Source organism: Carcharhinus amblyrhynchos, chromosome 2 (assembly GCF_965287045.1).
Source record: "Carcharhinus amblyrhynchos chromosome 2, sCarAmb.v2.hapA, whole genome shotgun sequence".
NCBI lineage: Eukaryota > Metazoa > Chordata > Chondrichthyes > Carcharhiniformes > Carcharhinidae > Carcharhinus > Carcharhinus amblyrhynchos.
Window position 1 is genome coordinate 119008255 of NC_137325.1, and position 15967 is coordinate 119024221.

The 15967-nt window shown below is 39.4% G+C and overlaps 1 protein-coding gene across 10 annotated transcripts in view; it reads left to right on the forward strand.

Moving 5' to 3' along the window:
* svila (supervillin a) overlaps positions 1-15967 on the forward strand; it is a 236612-nt gene that overhangs the window by 74396 nt on the left and 146249 nt on the right. For all 10 annotated transcript variants that reach the window (XM_080211847.1, XM_080211827.1, XM_080211867.1 and 7 more), the window contains exons 4-6: positions 9853-9910; positions 10122-10273; positions 13733-14411. In XM_080211847.1, the coding sequence (XP_080067973.1) occupies positions 9853-9910; positions 10122-10273; positions 13733-14411 (889 nt within the window). The remainder of the gene's footprint in view (positions 1-9852; positions 9911-10121; positions 10274-13732; positions 14412-15967) is intronic.

Genomic DNA, 15967 nt, shown 5'->3' on the forward strand with positions numbered 1-15967 from the left:
TGGCTAGATCTCTGTTTAGCTTCAGGTCAAAAGGAATTGGTAGAATATTGCAGGTTTTGGGCGTTGTTTGGTACAAGAGAAAGGACTGCCTACTTATAGTGTCACATTGATCTCATGTATTTTGCAAATCATCTGCTGGTCTGTATTTCTACTGTATGTAGAGGATGGGTACCATTCAAAGCACGTAAGCACATTTATAGGACCATAGCTGACCTGACTCGGGTCTCGACTGCACTTTTCTATTGATTGCCCCATACCCTTTGACTCAGGTAGGTGCATCACTTTCCAGTGACGGGAATCGCTGGGTGAGTGGGTAGGTAAGAGAAGAGCATGGAAACAAGTGGACAAGGAGGAAAATTTGTTCGCACGATGCCCATTTTGATTTGATTTGAATTCTAACATCATTGATATTGAGGGATGGTGTGCAGGCCGTGCCCCAGTTCTTGATTGAGAACTATTGATATGTTTTGGTGCCAGCGCAGACATCTGAAAGAAAAGTCTGGCAAGCCTAACAGGCTTGCATGTCCAAATAATCATAAATCCGGGCACTAAGTTGAGCAGTTCAGCTTTGAGACATATGGGACTTTTAATCCCATGAAAGGTTTCTTTTGAAGTAGTTGCTTATCAACCATTTTCCTTTCATCATGTATCTCTAAAGCCCAATAGGGGTTTGGCAGTGGTGAACATAAAACGACGCTATGCAAATAAAGTTCTCCCCCTAGAAGTCACTGCTGTGATTTGAACTTGAGATCCCAGAACATTCTTGATGAATTTCTTCAAATTAGCACCATCAGTTAGGATACCCAGTAACAGTTGGCAATCCCTTTTGTTATCCTTACTTAATAAGGCCCACTACAGGTACTGTACTGCAATACAGTATTTTGATATATTTGTGCCCTCCATCATACTTAAGTAGTATTAAAATGTTGCCTTTAAAGAGCTGTGATGCAGTCATTTGAATTAGGCTAAAATCTGGGGCATGAAGGGAAGTGCTTAATATTTTTAGCGTAGTGTGGAGTGCTGCATTGCTTGCTTCACTTAGGACACTTATCACTGTGGCATGACTATATTTGCAATGATTGGTGTTATGTAACGTGCTTTTTACTGAGCCTATCTAAGTCACAGTGTATGGAGGATTCGATAGGAAAGTGCAGTTGAGGCCGCAGTCAGATCAACTATGGTCCTATAAATGTTGGAGCAGGCTGAAGGGACTATGTGGTCTACTTCTGCTCCTAATTTGTATGCTCTGATAGGTAATAGAATTTAATGCAAGGTTATGCACTACATCAATAAATGTGGCAGTGCTAGCAATTTTGTTTTTATCTTTTTCTGAAGTCTATAGCCGAATGATGAAACACTTTTCTCCCTCAGTCTTTTAATACACTTGGTGGTCCTGTGGTACAGCTTTTCTACACAAATGCTTTTAAGAGATTTATTTTTGAAGTCAGAAATAAATTATTTATGTGGGCAAGTATAGCAACTGCGTCTCACCAGTTAAAATCAAGTCATGAACCTCGGGGTAAGAAAGAATATCAACATTGAAGTGGTGGAAGAAAGTGCAAGAAATTACTAAAGTTTCAGCTATTAACGCAAAGCATAAAAGGAGCTCAGTCTTCAATTAGTGCAGACTGCCATTCCAACAATAACTTGCATTTATACAGTGCCTTTAAAGATGCCCTGTAGTGTTTCACAGAAATATAATTAGATGAATAAAATTACACTGTGCAAAGAACAACATATTAGGACATCTTGCTCAAAGGGATAGGTTTTAAGGAACATCTTAGGTTTTAAGGACCAGAGAGAAGGAGAAGGAGTTTAAAGAGATAATTCAAATGATTAGGACCTAGACTGGTGAAAGCCAGAGGGGGATTTGAGCCTGAAAATGGTCATTTAATTTTCAATCTACATGGAGTAGTCAGGTGTGGAAGTAGTAGCAGGAATGAGGTCTCTCAATGGATGGGTTGAAGCAGGGATTGAGGTGGGCAAAATTACAGAGATGGAAGGAGTGAGTCTTGATGATGGGACTGGAAGCTCAGCTCGTGGCCAGCTAGAATGCTGAGGTTGCAGATACTCTGGTTCGGCCTGAGTTGGGATTGGTGAGGAGCACGGAAGCCGTGAAAAGGGCTTGGAATTTTGGATAGATGCTGAAGATCATGATTTCAATCTTCCCAATGTTTAATGGAAGGAAATCTCTGCTCATCCAGTATTAGACGTCCAACAAACAGAAATAAGTCTGAGATATTGGAGGAGTTGAAGGAAGTGATGGTGAAGTAGGACTGGATGTTGTAAATGTGCAAGTGGAAATTTTTCAAACGTTCTTAGGAGCAGAATGTTTGTATAAAATAGTCCACCCCAATCCCACTATGTTCCCCTTTCCCCATTATCCCTTTATATTCATCTTGCATTTAAATGATATTGCATGAACCCTCAGTAGACACAGGTTAAATATTCCATGATCTGATAACCTCAGTGAGAAAATATTCTTCTAACCTTTCCTTTTATAATTCCTAAATCAATGTCGTTTATCTACTGATTTATCATGCTTTGTCCTCTGGAATAATGCACTAACTTTAAAAAAAAACACTTCAGTGATTGTTGTGAGGAAGCAGAGGTTAGAGTTCCTTAATTGCCTGTTTCTTTTACTTTGTCAAGCATATTTCTCCTCCCACATTCCAGCTCCATTTCTATTTTAAAAATTAAATGAATTTTGAAAGCTTTATGCAAGGTCCCCTGTGAAAATGTTACTGGTTTCAATAGTTTATTGCAGAACTTTAGCATATATTCTACTTGTGACCTTATCAAAACCTAAAAGCAAGCTTTAAGAAGCCACAACAACAACTTGTACAGCACCATTAATGTAATGAAATGTCTCAAGGTGCCTCACAGGAACATTATGAAACATTATAAAGGAATGACACTGAGCCACATTATTAGACAGATGACCAAAATCTCGATCAAAAGTGTAGCTTTAGAGAAATATCTTAAAGCCGGAGAATGAGGTGGAGAGGCCAAGTGATGCAGGGTGGGAATCCCAGGAAGCCAAAGACATGGCCACTAATAGTGGAGCAATTATAATTGGAAATGCACAAGAAGCCATAATAAACAAGTGCAGAAGTACCAAAGGGTTGTGAGTTTGGAGAAGCTTGTAGAGATAGGGAGGGTCAAGGCTGTGAGAGTTAGTATGAATGAGGTCTGAAACCCATCTTGAATCAAATGTGACATCAAGGTTACAAACCAGCTGACTTAATCCCTGACTGTTGCCAGGGGAGGGGTGGAATCGGTAGCCTGGAGACGGAGTTTGAAGTGGCAGCCAAAAACAGTGACTTCAGTGTTCCAATATTTAATTTGAATAAATTCTGCTCATCCAGAACTCGAGGTTGGAAAAGGAGGTGGCTAGGATGGAGCTAGATGTCATTAACACACATGCAAAAACTAATGCTGTGCTTTTAGATGATATCTCCAAAAAGCAGCATTTGAGGTCTGTTGGAAGGTGGGGTGTGGGGCAGGGATTGATCTTTGGGGGCACCAGAGATATTGGCATGGGAGCAGAAAGGGAAGCCGTTGCAAAAGATTCTCTATCAAAAATTAGATAAGAATCTAAGCTATCTTGTTTTGTTAAACAAATTAAGCAAAATGTCTGGAGTATGTTTATCTTTTCCTTTTTTATGGTGCAATAACTAAACTGTTCAGGACTTTAGCACAAAGTAGCTCATTACAGCTTGAAATATGAGCTAATTGGCTTCTTAATGCCCTGTATAACCAGGAACTGTGTGGAGATGATGCCAGATGAAGCAGCATTTCTTAGGCAAACTGGTTTAACTTTCTGGAGTACTGGGTTAATTTTGTAAATCGGATATAATTCAGGAAATGGAAGAGAGAAAGGAACTCAGGAAAACTACAGTCACCAGGGAAATGGTATTAAGCAAATTGGTGGATCTGCAAGCTGACAGATCCTCCGGATTTCACTTTGTCTTGAAAGAAGTGGCTCATGAGATAGTTGATACATTGGTTTTAATTTTCCGAAATTACCTAGGTTCAGGAAGGTTCCATTAGATTGGAAGATACCAAATGTAACTCCCTTATTCAAAAAGGGAGGGGATAGAAAGCAGGAAACTATGGGTCAGTTTGTCTTACATCTGTCATATGGAAAATGTTAGAAGTAATTCTTAGAGATCATATCGCAAGGCAGTTGGGAGAATTCAAGGCAATTACGCAGAGTCAACATGGTTTTGTGAAAGGAAAATTATGTTTAATCATTTTATTGGAGTTTTTTAAAGGATTCATGTGCTGAGAATAAAGGAGAACGGGTGGATATACTGTACTTAAATTTCCAGAAGCATTTGATAAGGTGCCAAAATAAAGGGTATTGTGGAAAATAAAAGCTCATGATTTCAAGAATTCTGCTAAATTGGTTAAAGGAATCATACGTGCTATAGATAAAGGTGGGTGCGCTGTACTTAGATTTCCAGAAGGTATTTGGTTAGGTGTCAGATCAAAAGTTATTGCGGAAAATAACATCTCGTGGTGTAGTGGATAATATATCAGCAAAAATTAAAGATTTGCTGGCTAACAGGAAACAGAATGGGTCTTTCTCTGATTGGCAGAATATGACAAGTGATGTGCCACAAGAATCAGTGCTGAGGCCTCAACTTTTTACCATTTACATAAATGACTTGGATGAAGCGACTTGAAAAGCAGGTTATTAAATTTGCTGAATAAAAAAGAAGCTTATCTAAATGATGAGAGAGTGAAAAGCTCTGAGGTACAGAAGGATCTGGTTGTACTAGTGCATGAATCACAAAAAGTACACAGATAAGACAAGTCATTAAGAAAGGTAATAGAATGTCATCGTATATTGTGGGGAGGAAATGGATTACTGAAGTAGGGAGCGTATGCATTGGTGAGACCACATTTGAAGTACTATATAGTATTGGTCTCCTTATTTAAGGAAAGATGTAAATGTGTTAGAAGCAGTTAAGAAAGTTTTCTAGACTAATACCAGGAATGGATGGGTTGTCTATTAAGAAAGCTTGTTATAGAGGTTAGGTTTGTATCCACTAGAGTTTAGAGGAGCAAGAGGCGACTTGATCAAAACTTTTAAGATCCTGAGGGGCAATGATGGGGTGGATGTGGAGAGGATGTTTCTATTCAGAGAATCTAGAACTACGGGTCACTGTTTAAAAATAAGGAATCACTCATTTAAAACAGAGATGTGGGGAAACTTTTCTCTGGGGGTCATAAGTCTCTCAAACTCTTCCTCAAAAGGCGATGAAAGCAGAGTATTTGAGTATTTTTAAGGCAGAGCTGGATAGATTCTTGATTAACAAGGGGGTGAAAGATTATCAGGGATAGGTAGGGATGTGGAGTTCAAGTTACAGTCAGATAAGGCTTGAGATGCTGAGTGACTTACTCCTGCTCCTAATTCACATGCTCATATGTAACTTTCTGGAGTACTAGTTTTCCCAGCCAACTTTCATAATGTTTGTTTTAATCATGAACCAGCTATTGATTTATAACTCTGAATGTGCTAAACATAAGAAAGTGATAAAAAATCTATACTCATTAAATGTTTTGCTGTTTCTGACTTATGTTGTGTTATAAGGATTCCAATTGGGAATTATGTTGTGCTAACAGGAACACCAGACTGTACCAACTTTACAGAATGTGCAGAATAGCAGAAAACCTTATGTAGGATGGCTATTTTGCATTTACAATTCAAAATTATCGAAGAAGACTACAGTTGAAGCATTCTGATGCCATTAGTATGAACAGCAAATACTAGTCAAAACAGAGTTTGAAAAATAAAATTTTGGGCATTGTTGGTTAGGCAAGCATTGTTGCCTATCCCTAATTGCTCTTGAGAAGATAGTGAGCCACCTTCTTGAATCGCTCTTCATTATACATACATCAGCAATACTGTTAGGGAGACAGTTCCAGAATTTTTTGACCCAGAGACAGTGAAGGAACAGTGATATATTTTGTAATGACTTCAATCAGGCCATTGAGGTTGGCCTATTAGAATATGAACCCTCTGATTAAGGAGTCAATTGATGGGCCAATCAGGGAATCTTTTCCTTGTGTTTAACCAGGAGTGTCAGTTCCTCTGGGACTCCTGAAGGCTGACTGCTAGCATTCTGTGTACTGCTGTTGGAATAGTAAATAGAGGGATTTTGGTGAAGGGACTTCTGCCTCCAAAGACTTAGTACATATTTCCAAGTCAGAATAGTGTGTGGCTTGAGAGGAAATAGCAGGTGATGGTGTTCAATGCAGCTGCTGCCTTTTCCTTCAATGTAGGTGGCAAAGATTGCGTTTTTGGGAGGTGTTGTTGAAGGAACTTGGATGAGTTGCTGCAGTGTAGCTTGTGGATGGCACATACTGCTGCCACTGTCCATCGTGGTTATAGGGAGTGAATATTTAAGGTGATGGATGTTGTGCCAATCAAACAGGCTGCTTTTTCTTGGATGATGTCAAACTTCTGGTGTTGTAGTATTTGTCATCCAAGCAAATTGAGAGTATTACATTCCTGACTTGCACCTTGTAAGTGGTGAACAGACACTGGGGAGTCAGGAGGTAAGTTGGACTAGGGGGCACAGCCTCAAGATAAAGAGGGGGCAGTTTAGAACGGAGTTGAGGAGGAACTTCTTCACTCAAAGGGTGGTGAATCTCTGGAATTCTCTGCCCGTTGAAGTGGTGGAGGCTGCCTCGCTAAATATTTTTAAGACGCGGGTTGATGGGTTTTTGATAAGAGAGGGGATTAAGGGTTATGGGGAGAGGGCGGGAAAGTGGAACTGAGCCACGACAGATCAGCCATGATCTTATTGAATGGCGGGGCAGGCTCGAAGGGCTAGATGGCCTACTCCTGCTCCTATTTCTTATGTTCTTAAGTTACTCACCACAGCATTCCTAGCCTCTGACCTGCTCTTGTAGCCATGGTATTTATATGACTGGCCCAATTAAGTGTGCTGGATTTTCCCCTTCATTGAGGATGGGGATATTTGTAGATTCACCTCCTCCGGCTATTTAATAATTCAACACAGTTCGCACCTGGATGAGGTAGAACTGCATGGCTCTGATCTGATCCATTAGTTGTTGGATCCCTTAGCTGCCTCTGTTTGGCATGCAAGTAGCCCTGTGATGTAGCTGCACTAGGTTAACATCTGATTTTCAGATATGCCTGGTGTTGCTTCCAGCATGATCCCACATTTTTTATTGAACCAGGATTGATCCCCGCTTGATGGTAATGGTAAAATACAGGATATGCTAGGCCACAAGGCTGCAGTTTATGGTTGAATGCAATTCTCCTGCTGCTGCTGATGGTCCACTGGGCCCAGTTTTGAGTTGCTACATCTGTTTATCAAGGTGGTAGTGCTACACAACACCCTGAAGAGTGTCATCAATGTGGGGACTTCCTCTCCAGAAGGATTGTGTGGTGGTTACTTTTACCGGTACTTTCATGAACTGATGCATTTGCGACAATTTCATTAGTGAGGGTGAAGTCAGGGAAGTTTTTCCATCCTGTTGGTTCCCTTACCAGATGTATGGCAGCTATACCCTTCAGGACTCTGCAAGTGCTTTCAGTAGAAGTAGTTACAATCTCAGCTGATGTTACTGCTGGGCAGTCAGGTCCCAGAATGAGATCCTGGTTCAATAGACTCTAACTTTTACTTTTTTGACTAGAGACGTGAATGTAGAGAATCACCAGACTGCCAATTATCTTTAACAAAATAAAATACTTATTAAGCATTAAAAGATTAACTATAAAGCAATACTCCTTCACCCCTACCTATATCTTCACAGATATACATAGGTTATTAAGGATAACACAAGTTGCAGAATACAGTCCATATAAACTAATAGGCCAGCTGTAGTTGGACACACCACACTCCGAAACCAAGATTTATAAAATGTTCCTGATGTAGGAAGGAAATTTCAGGGACTTACAAATTAGAAAGCAGTAAGGACACTGAATGAAACAGGGACAAAATAGGTTTAAATGGTGTTTAGGGGTAGGGCTGAAGGCAGTTGGAAAGAGAAATCACTGGTAATTCTGGAAGCCAGTATTTTGCAGAGCAGTTCCAAAGGATATGGGAATGGTGTTTGAAAACTGGCCAACACCACTGTTACACTGTTACCACAAAGAAGACTTGGACTAAGAAATAAATTAGTGTCATGGAGAGTGAAAACAGGAGAATGGGGCTGCAGGGTTCAGTGAAGTAGGGTGAGGTGTATATTTGGTAAGAGTCATAGTAATGGAATTTTAAGTTCTCGAATAGATAAGGTCACCACTGCATTCTGGAAGAACTGTAGTTCTTGTGTGCTGAAAGTGAGGAGGTCAACTAGGAAAACTTCCAAAAAAAACTTGGCCTTGAGGTGAGCATAACATAAAACCATACTTTTGGACAGTTACAGAATGTTGTGATAAAGCTGTAGGAACTTGGAGATTTTTTAACTTGCACTTTCATGTGTATTCTAAGTATCAGAACCTCTTATGGTGTTCCCACTCAACTCAACAATGTTTATCTGATGTTGAAGGAGGACGGATGTGCATTCTAGCATTCATTGGAGCATTCTAAGATTGTTAAAGGCACTGTATAAATGCAACAACATAAATGCAAATGTGTTCTTTCTATCCACATGTTTCCTTCTTTTCAAGAACTTTGAAAGCTTACAAGAGGGCTGATTTCTCATAGATATTGTACTGAAAGTTGCATAACTATTGGGGACTAGTCCTGTATCTGTGACTTTAAGGGAATTCTGTGGGGATGTGGAACTTGGAATACCACAAGTCAATTGATTGTGCTCTGCTTGTTCAATAGATAGGTATTGTTAAAAAATTGGCATAGCTTCCCAACCAACAAAGCTTTCACAAATATTCAGTTAGAATTATAGAATCTCTACAGTGCAGAAGGAGGCCTTCAACTCATTGACCATGCATGACAACAATCCCACCTGGGCCCACAAAGACATGGGGAGAACATGCAAATTTCAGAAATGTAAGTCTGCCTCCTTTTGGAGTATACTAGCTCACTAAAGTACAGCAGCCAGGATAATTGATATTTTTTCCAACAGCACTTGGAAGAGCAGATCTCTTGCACAGTGGAAACTTGTAGTAATTTTATGATCAACTGTTTGCTGGAGATGTTTAACTTTCTTGTGCCAAGCAAGTGGCCAGGCTTCTAAACTCAGAGCTTTTTGATAGTTGACCCAGTTTATTCAGCAAGTGATATTCAATTACTTAATACATAGGTATGACACCTGACTGTCCTTGAGAGTAGAAATAGCAGAAATGGGCTGGTACCGGAAATAAGTAATCCTTTTGGAGCTTGAGAATTTTTCAGTTTGGAACTGATCTTAAGCAGGAATCTCTGTGGTGCTGTTTTGAAACTGTAAAAAGACTTTTTTTAAAAGGCCTTCCTGGATCTCCTGTGGTGTTACAATAAGCACAAGGTAGGGTGTGGATGTAGTAATGATATCCAGTTGGTAAGAGGAAGCAATTGAGGTTTTCAGTGAAGGAAAGGATGTGAGCTACAACAAGGGTCTATTTTCAGAATGTTAGTGGAAATTGTTTGAAATATTTGGACTTGCTTTCATATTACTCACAGAAAGATGAATCATGCACAGTGTATCTGAGGTATTTGTTTTGTAGCAGTAGCCATAAAAATAAATGCAATGAAGATCAACCTGAATTATGTACTTGCTGTTTAATTAATAGTACGACTGTCTGGAATAATCTTGCCTACTGTACAGTTGTGATTCTGAATTACATCATGTAGACTAACCAAAATGTTGATGAAGATCTCTTGTGGGAGGGTCTTGCAATCTGACATGCTTTTACGTATCACTATTTCTTAGTTTCAGAACTTCGAAAACTTTTTGAAGCTGGCCAAAAATCCACTGTGGAAATGAACAGGTATTGAGGGAATTTTAATAACGTTTAAGTTTGGATGGAATAACTAAAATACCAATAAATGGATTACACTTTAACTTATAAATAAATGCACTGTTGGTATCATTGAGCAGTTCAGAGTGTCTCTGTGTTCCATGAGTTTTCTTTGTGGATTATTTTCTGAAGCTGTTTTGATGGGCAACGGCATTTTCAATTCTGAAACCATTCTGTGCAGGAAAGAAAGAATTGCAAGACGTTTGGAAGGAATTGGAGGTGACACACAGCCAGTGCTGTTACAGAATTGCCGCGAATTAGTCACTCATCGCCTGCTAGAAGAAGATACTCCTAGATATACGCGAGCTTCTGATGCTTGCAGTCCACCCCTAGGTAAGAGTGTTTTAAGAATTATGTGCAATGAGATCCATTGCTCAAAACATTCCCACCCTGTATAGAAACTCTAAAATTTCCCATTGAACGTGATTTTTAAAAAAAGTAGTTTTAGTTTTTCTTATGCTTTAAGATTACAATAGAATCCCTACAATGCAGAAGAGGCCATTCAGCCCATTGTCCCAACACAACTCCACCCCCACATGACCACTGCCCTTGTTCTTCACTTATGCTCCCACTAAGCCCTGACTTCTGTTGTCCTATTAACACATCTTGCTATCCTACCTTAGCAACAGTTAACACTCTTCAGTTCCTTTGTCTCATCTCCAATCTTTGTCAACCTTGCCTTAGCTCTGACCTGTCACTGACTTTTCCATTCTGCCTCAGCCTCCCTCCTTCCAAGCGTACAATTCACCACATTTCTGTCCTCCTTCAGTTCTGTAGAAGGGTAATATGGACTTGAAACATTAACTGTGTTCTCTCTCCACAGATGCTGCTAGACCTGCTGAGTTTATCCAGCATTTTCTGTTTTTATTTTGGAATGGACATCCCCTTATAAACTGACAAATTTTATTCTCCATTTAAGTCAGTGGAGCGTAAACTGAGGCAGGCTGTACATTGGGCATCTAACCCATTGGATGATTGGGATAAAATTCAGGCTGGAATATGTCTCGGCTGAACATATCTGCCACTAATATTGAGAGTAAATAATAGATCACTGAAGAAAAATGTCCAGAGTAAATATTATAGGCAGTTTAGAGAGATTTCCAGTGGGAACGGTCATTTTAGTCTACACTAAAGTTAGTCTACACTAAAATAGACTTGGTTAAGATGGATGTTTGTGATCATAATGGAGAGGACTTTTCGGAATACAGTGTTGACAGACGTACATGAATATTTAACAGTAAAAGAACCTAGCAGGAATGTTCATGAGCCTCTACTGGAAATAAGCATTCAAAAGGACATGTTATTAAAGTTAGTGGACACAAAACATCGTTAAAAAATTTGCTAGGTCCAGAGGAAATGCATCCTATCCTAGAATTCTGAAAGAGGCTGGAGAAGAGTCAAAGAGCCATTAACCATAATTTCCCAAAAATCTTTAGAAACAAGAGGATTGCAGGATGCTACATATTACTTCCTTGCTCAGGACAGGAGGAAAAGGGCTAAATAAAACATTTGTGAATACATGGAATCAGCACAGCGAAATTTAACAGGTTTTAGATATTGTAGTTATGAAGAAAAACCCAAAACCTTTGTTTTTAAAAAACCTTTAAACCTTGAGTTTAACAAAAGAGGTTAGTTCTTTTTTGTTTGGATTGAATTGGAATAAAAATAATCAAGTCCAATTCAGAGTCTCAACAAGTTGAGACATTCCCGATTCAAGCTGACAAGACAGGGCTCTCTCCTCCTGTCTTGGGCTTGATCTACATGATCCAAGCTGATTGGAGTAGGTGTAGCTCCTCCTCCAAGGCTTGATCTCATTTGCATCTTAGCCAGAAGGCCGAGATGCCTCTTTGAAAAATTGCTTCAAATGAAGCTAAATGTAACCTAATGACTTCAACCAAGCACAGCATGTCGATACTACACTTGATCGTTCTATTATGCTTCAACTGATCCAAGTAAAATACACACCGACTTGCACGCAAACTCACATAAATAAGTAAATAAATGCAAATGACAAAATGGTAAGGATAGGTTGGACAAATTAGGGTCGTTTTAAGAAAAGGATATAAGAGTTTTTTGCAGAGACAGCTGTGGAATTAAGTTATTTTTAAAAGTCTCTATCTACTGCCCATGGAGAGAGTCACCAATAACTGACAGGATCTAAACCTTGTAGAAAGAGGAGCAGGAAGGAACCCAATTTAATTTCTTAGTTCGTTATACAGTTTTGCAGGGAAAGCCTGCATTTAAAGCACGCAGAGGGCTGGCTTGTTGTGCGACCTCACCTCCAACTGCCAGTAATTCGAGCATGGTTGTGTAGTCCAATTGTATTAAATTAGCTGATATCTGGAAAGTTGTCTTCATGATGTGTAGATGCCGGCGTTGGACTGGGGTAAACACAGTAAGAAGTCTCACAACACCAGGTTAAAGTTCGACAGGTTTATTTGGTAGTAAACACCACTAGCTTTTGGGGTTTGCCCCTTCGATGATGATCTTGGATTCATGTCATACTATTTGTAACCCGCATGACTTGCCTGGGCTTGCAACATCTCACTTACTACCCTGTCTGGAGACAATGCACATCTCTTTAACCTATGCTTAATGCTATCTCCACTCACATTGTCTGCACCTTTAAGACTTGATTAGCTGTAAAGACTCGCATTCTAATCAGTATTCTGTAAAATGTGTGTGCCTTTATATGCTCTGTTTGTGACCAGAACTCCCCATTCACCTGGCGCAAACTTTGAAAGCCAGTGGCTTTTACTACCAAGTAAACTTGTTAGACTTTAACCTGGTGTTGTGAGACTTCTTACAAAGTTGCCTTCAATCACCATCCCATTGTCCAAACAATTAGCCTTTATTTCCCCTTCTCCACAACAGTTGAATACCTCAGGTGATTGTCACAGGTGCCTTGTTAATGAAGCAAGAGATGTGCTTGCCTCAGGTGGTCATTGTCTTTGGTCAGTTTTGCAGGCTTGCTGTCTTCACCCCAATGGGGATGGAATGTGGAAGGCATAATAATGCAAATGAGGTGGTCGTCATGACGACAAACTCAAGCCACTCTTCAGTTTGTTTTTTAGAAGGTCAATTTCATGTCTCTAGTTGTTTGATTAAAAATCATTTTTTGGCATAAGGAATATCTTCATGACAATATTTTTGAAATTATGACAGGCTTTGAGAGGAAAACTGTGAAATATTTCCAGTGGAAAAACTTAAAATTATATTTCCACAAACAAAATCATTAGAATGTGTTATGTTTTCCCATAAGAAACAACTGAGGCAGAGCCTGTAACATCACTCATTTTGGAATTTCATAAATAATTTGAAAAGGAAGGACAGAAAATCCCAGGGAAATATTTCAAAGTGGCTAGCCCCAGATGAAGAGTTTAATGGGACATATGGTTGCCTTCTGTGTGTAAGTCTATTTTGAGTACTGTACGGTATTAGATCAAAGTAGCAGTGTAAATGAATCGGTTTTTACCTTACATCACCCTACTGCCCTTCTCTTAAAATAAAGTATTGGACTTTACCAAGTAGTTGCAGAGAGTAATATTATTTTAGTATGTATTAGCAGATCCATGTGGTGATTTATGTAACCAGTTATGGGGAAGCACCGAGTAGAGGTCAGGTATCTCTCCACAGTAGAAGAATTGAAACACAACTGTGACCATTTGTAGAGTGATGTTGTACAAAGCCCATGACCAGATTACCTTTCATGTTGAAACGGTATGTGAGATTTGGAGATCACGGGATGAAAGAGAAGGGAAATTTTAACAATTTAAATGTTCTTTTTTCCAGTTAGAAGATCAAATAAAGAGGGCTTGGAGCATCATCTGACTGAAGATTCCCCTTCAGAAAGGCAATCGAGACCTAGATGTCGAGGAGAGGTTAAACATATGGATACTGAGTCTCCTTATGTTGTTAGAATGGACACTGAAGCTTTAGATGCGAAAGCAGAGCGAATAGCAAAATATAAGGCTGAAAGAAGAAGACAGCTGGCTGAGAAATATGGAATTGCCTTAGACTCTGAACCAGATGGCCGTATTGCAGCCAAGTATCCAAGAGCACGAAAGGAGAGTGACCTAACTGAAAAAGTGCCATCTCAGTCGGAAAAAGATTATAGCAGTGACTTGATTAAATTGCACAGTTCCAGGGATGCAATAGTTAGGGAACCACAGACTCTATCACCTCGTGAGCGTAAAGAAAGTTTCTCGACGGATGGAAATGATCTCACGGAGAGAGAAACTTTATTGAACAAAGAAAATCACAAAAAAGCCCTTGAAACAAGTGCCAAAGGAAGAATTTTGGGCCAGTCATATGTTCAAGAAACTTCAGCGAACTTCAAGGATTCCACTGTGAGTGATGTCCCAGGCTCTCCAGCGTCTCCTCAGAGGGTCTCATTTACATCACCAAAGCAGTCCTCAGAATCGTTTAATTCAGTTAATGAGCAATCCCAAAATTTGCAGAATAAACAAGGGTAAGAATACGTTTATGAAATTTACTTCTTTCAAATTATCTTGCTTTAGTCAGATCACCAGTAGTCTTTGAATTTGCCTAACTACAGCCTCTCAGACTTATTAACCATTGCTATGTGCACACTTCAAATGTTCAGATCATGGGGCTTTGGTATTTTACTGACTCCCTGATGGGCGATTACCTTTGGCATGGATGGGGAAATAAATTGGATCAGTTAATTACTATTCATCAGAATTAAAGGAAAACTTCTAGTAATGTACTTCAGAAGTTCTAGAATATTTACATTGCATTTCATAAGGTTGTATCACAGCAGTGTCACCAAAGTGGCAATATCCACAGTTTTAAGGTAAAATGTTTAAGGTTACATTCTGTTGTTCTTAAATGAGTATTCTGGGGTTTTTTGTGAGGTGCACAAGCTCCATATTCTCAATATTCTAATTTGCCCTTGATGACAGAAATTGCTCATTTTAAACAGAGCACTTAGGCGATAAATGTTTGCTTTTCAGTTCAGTTTGGGGGAACGTAGTCAAGTGTTGTTTGATTCACTGAAAGAATTGATGCAATTAGTTGTCATTTTGGTGAAATTGTAATAAGCGTGCTTGGTTCATGCATTTCAAACCTAATATTCCCTGTGTTACTGATTCCTTTTGCTGGTGCAATGCAATTTAGATTCAGGTCAGTCTATTATTAATAGAATTCGAAGAGGTCTAGTTATCTGACAGCAGTTGTCTGTGGTGTATACATGTTTGGGATTTTAAACATGCCAACAGCAAAATCGGCACTTTTCTGTGTTGCAACAGAGTGACTGGCAAAGCAAAATTCATTCCAGGAGTTCATTAGCTAATTTAACTCACTTAATTGTCGTTTTATTCAACTAAATTATAAATAAGATGTTAAGGCTAAAGATAAATTGTATAAATTGTCCAAGGTCCTCCATGTATCTTCTGTTTGAGCATATTTTTAGTGCAAGGTACATATTTAATGTTAATAAAATTAAAATACGCTGTAGTAAGGAAAATATTTTTGTTGCCTTTTTTACTTTAGGTAATGCACGATGGTTAACATTGTCTCTCCCTTCCCTCCCTTCCCTCTCCCCCTCCCGCTCCCTTCCGTCTCCCTCTCCCGCCCGCCCTTCTCTTACCACCCCTGCTGCCCCCTTCCCTTCCCACCCCTGCCACCACCACCACCACCCCCCCCACCCCCATCACTGTCATTACTGTGAAGTCCCAGTCCTGTGTAGTTTGCAGTACCTCATAACTAACACATTAGTTCCTCATCTCTCCTTCCACTTCTTTGATGACTTTCACTTCCAACTTATTGCCTGGTCTTTCACCAGAGTCCAAACTTACAATCGCTACACCACTTTTTCAAACAATCTTTAGCTTTCCCATACTCCAGAAGTTTTATAAAATCCCAAATCTTTCCAATGTGTTTGATTACCTCCCACCCTGGCATAATCCTCAAAGTATGTAAATTTCTTACACCAAGAAAAAGTAGAATTTACATTTATAGAACAGCTGTCTCAAATATCCCAAAGCACTTCACATAACAGTAAGT